Source organism: Sinocyclocheilus anshuiensis, unplaced genomic scaffold (assembly GCF_001515605.1).
Source record: "Sinocyclocheilus anshuiensis isolate Anshui unplaced genomic scaffold, SAMN03320099.WGS_v1.1 scaffold392, whole genome shotgun sequence".
Classification (NCBI taxonomy): Eukaryota; Metazoa; Chordata; class Actinopteri; order Cypriniformes; family Cyprinidae; genus Sinocyclocheilus; species Sinocyclocheilus anshuiensis.
The window spans coordinates 894,624-898,878 of record NW_015557091.1 but is presented as its reverse complement, the minus strand read 5'-3'; the positions used below and the strand labels follow the sequence as shown (position 1 = coordinate 898,878).

The following is a 4,255-nucleotide window of genomic DNA, read 5'->3' as shown; positions in this document are numbered from 1 at the left end:
TCTCGCGCTCTCTCTCTCTCTCTCTCTCTCTCTCTCTCTCTTTCTCTCTCTCTCTTTCTCTCTCTCTTTCTCGCTCTCTCGCACTCTCTCTCTCGCTCTCTCTCACACACACACACATGCGCGCGCGCACACACACACACACACACACGATGCGCAAAACTCCGCATTTGAACAGTCAATAGCAAATACTTAAACTAGTAACAAAACATACTTACAGTCGCTGATTCAGAAGCGCCAGATTGTCATAGCAAAGTCAGAATTACCTCCTCTCCTAGGTTCACGAAACGGTCGTCCATAAAATGCATTGCTGTTCTGTTGTAAGTAATCTTAAAGATTCCTAAATGCATCTACTTTCGGAAGGCCAAATAAAGTGCTTTTGCTTTCGCCTAGAAACACACAGCGTCTCCCTGACATGCTGCTTCAACACTAACTGCGGTTACTGAAACCACGCCTTCTTTCTTTGCGTGCACATTTGGGCGCATTATGCAAATATTTCCACATAGTGAGGTAGATATGTGGGGGCGTGTTAGAATGAGCCATTTTAGGGGGGCGTGGCAGAGTCTTAACTTTGATAAAGAATATCTCTTTGGTTTTGAGACTTTAGTCTTTGCAACTTCAGGGATCTTATCTATGCACAATCAGCTTGTAACACTCCAAAGAGAAAGGAAAACTTGAAATCGCATCATATGACCCCTTTAACACAAATACTTGAAAAATTGCACATTTGAGAATTTTTTACACTTTTAAGACAGAGTACTGCTGTAGTTTTTAGACGATTAATGCAGTAAATCCACAGCATTCTTTTGAGTACTTTGGAGTAAATACTGTGCTACCATGAATATGGTCATCACTCTGTACCATGGTATATATATATCGAAGAACCATCTCATATGGCATGGTATTACACTGTTCTAAGAGTAATTTATAATGCATTTACAGTCTTTGTTTTGGGATCAGCCCATTCGTAGGATGAACGTGTTCTTGTGCATCTTTAGCATTTGAAAAAAAAAAAACATTATACTAAAACATGTTTCAACTCATTATGTGTACATGATCTTTTGGCAGGCGTCCTGCTGACTACCTCTCCATGCAGCTGAGCGAACAGGCCGAGACGCCACTGGAACTCTAGTGTGTTTGTATGAGCGTGCATGTGAGTGTGGGTGAATTTTGGTTGTTTGTTTATTATAAAGCTGAATGTGTTTTTACAGTTTTATCAAAATCTCTTTAATTATGCAATGTTGATAATCCGAAGACTATGCTACAGACTTTTCATTAAGACCCTAAAGAATCATATCAACTTGTGGAAAATGGGCATCCTATGACCCCTTTAAGACATTCAGGATGTTTCATTTCTTTAGTGTGAATCAAATTTTCCAAAAATCATTCTTTTATTGAATTCAAGTGTATTTTTGTTTCATAATGTGACTTTGAAGTACATACTCATCAGTTAGCAGTAAAGACTGTAAAAAAAAAAAAGTAGAAATCAGCAAACATTAAATATGTGACACTTACCATAGTAAGCACACGCGTGATGCAAACATGCCACACATCATTATGTCACTCAAGGTACAAATTGTTGTTGACTTTAATAATTTAAAATCTTAATTTTCAAAAATAAAGATTTATTCCACAATAAAGTTCAAGAGATTTTAAACCTTAGCATAGCAACACAGAACAGAATCTTTCCTCCTTCATGATTCTTTCTGCAGGTGTTGTGTTTCTTTTATGTGAGTGAGTGAGTGAGTGAAGTGACATGTGGCCAAGTATGGTGACCCATACTTGGAATTAGTGCTCTGCATTTAACCCATCCAAAGTGCACACACACAGCAGTGAACACACACACACACCCGGAGCAGTGGGCAGCCATTTATGCTGCAGCGCCCGGGGAGCAGTTGGGGGTTCGGTGCCTTGCTCAAGGGCACTTCAGTCGTGGTATTGAAGGTGGAAGAGAACGCTGTACATTCACTCCTCCCACCTACAATCCCTGCCGGTACGAGACTCAAACCCGCAACCTTTGGGTTACGAGTCTGACTCTGTAACCATTAGGCCACGACTTCCTATGTGTTTACAGCTTTTCTTTTATGCATCTGCACAGTATTATCAGTTGTTCTCAGGGTCGTCAGATCAGTGTTTGTGTTCAGTAAAGAGCTTCTGACCACAGACACATTTCTGTGTAGAACTAGTGTGCCATTACGGTAAGACAGAGCAAAACACATTACTTAAAGTTCACTGTTCGCGCAATTCATTTCCATTCTCAGTTGTTAATTGATCTTAACGGCCTGTTAATTAGATATTAGAGTGTTCTGTCACTTATTTGTCATTCTAGGATTGCTCATGATTCTGAATTTTAAGGACCAGTCAGAGAGTCTGCTTGGCTTTTTAAAGACGTAGAGCAGAAAATCCCCACAAAGGAAATAAAGGGTCGAGAAGACAAGATATAATGTTGATGACTATTTTTGTCAGAGTAGAAGTGTAGAATTGCAGTGTTCCATTATGTTCATTTTGAAGGGTATTTAATTTTTTTTAATTTTTTTTTTGCATTTTGCGATTTTGCAAAACTAAAATACAATTTGGCAATTTTGCATTCTCACTGGTTCCTTATAGGGTTTTAATGTAATTGATTATTGATTTAGTCTTTCATCATTGATTTTGATGATCTTATGTACATTTGGCAGAGGAAATTTTCTGAAATAATACAATCACAATAAATGTTTCTTTTTGTTAATATTGAATATATGCGTGTGTTTATTTAATTGTATTTATTTATAATATATGCATTACCATTCAAACGTTTGGGTTTATATGATTTTTTTAAAGGGGTCATATGATGCGATTTCAATTTTTCCTTACTCTTTGGAGTGTTACAAGCTCTTGGTGCATAAAGAAGATCTGTAAAGTTACAAAGACTGAAGTCTCAAATCCAAAGAGATATTGTTTATAAAAGTTAAGAGTCAGCCACACCGATGCAACGCAACGCGTAAAAAGACAGTATAAGTCATTATAATCCATAATTATGTCCCTACTGGATGCAACGAATGCCTCGTTTATAATGGGTTTTCATGTTTTTAAATCATCGCCCCGGCCTGACAGGGCATCACAGTATGGTAAGGGGTGTAACATTTCCGTCACACGCTTGAGGTATTCGGCCAATCACAACGCACTGGATAGCTGGCCAATCAGAGCACACCTTGCTTTTCAGACCGATGAGCTTTGTATAAATCGAAAACTTTTAAAAACTGTACATTATTATAGAAACAATAATGTACAGTATGTGGAAAATAATGTGTTTTTTTAACCTTAAACCGCATAAACACATTTCATTACACCAAATATACCAAATAATGTTATTTTTAGCAGCATCATATGACCCCTTTAATGATTGTGGAAGTCTTTTTTTGCTCACCAAGGATGCGTTTATTTGAACAAAAATACAGTAAAAACAGCAATATTTTGAAATATTATTACAATGTAAAATAACAGTTTTATATTTGAATGTGTTGTAAAATGTAATCTATTCCTGTGATCAGAGCTGAATTTTCAGCATCGTTACTCCAGTCTTCAGTGTCACATGATCCTTCAGAAATCATTCTAATATGCTGATTCTTATTATCAGTGTTGAAAACTGTTGTGCTGCTTCATATTTTTGTGGAAACCATTAAACATTTTTTTAAGGATTCTTAGATGAATAGAAAGTTCAAAAGAACAGCATTTATTTTGAAATAGAAATCTTTTGTAACCTTATAAATGTCTTTACTGTCACTTTTGTTCAAATGAATGCATCCTTGGCCCCAAACTGACCCCATATTTATGTATTTAATATTAGGTCTGTATCATTGTGTCTCATTTGTCAGTCAGATTCTCTCTTTTCTCTTCCTGTTCTTTCATCAGCACGTCCTGTCCTGTCTGTATCAGATGCATCTTCTTAAGGCAAAGGCTCACATATAACAGCCTAAATTGACTTTTACTGTTTTTTTCCTGTATTGCATATGCATTTTTTGCATACATGCATGACCTCAGGCTGTCTGTGTTAATTTCATACAGCTGTACTCGTGTGAAAATACGTGTTTTTGTGTTGTGAGTATTTGCACAGTCCAGTGCTTTATGTAAAGCGAGCGTGTGGAAGCGTGTGCATGTGTATGTATGTGGTTTTGTGCACATAAAGACAGCATGTCAGACGATGCTACACGTCAAAAGTGCATCTGTGGCCTGCTGCACAGGAAGAGAAGGAGGTGCAACAGGAAGGATAGAAAGAGAG

The 4,255-nt window shown here is 37.3% G+C and overlaps 1 protein-coding gene across 2 annotated transcripts in view; it reads left to right on the top strand.

Moving 5' to 3' along the window:
• The window catches only part of LOC107677312 (uncharacterized), a 16,546-nt gene extending 15,299 nt beyond the window's left edge, over nt 1-1,247 (top strand). For both annotated transcript variants that reach the window (XM_016472188.1, XM_016472187.1), the window contains one exon: nt 1,066-1,247. In XM_016472188.1, coding sequence (XP_016327674.1) covers nt 1,066-1,129 — 64 coding nt within the window. In that variant the 3' untranslated portion in view covers nt 1,130-1,247. The remainder of the gene's footprint in view (nt 1-1,065) is intronic.
• The last annotated feature ends 3,008 nt before the right edge of the window (nt 1,248-4,255 follow it).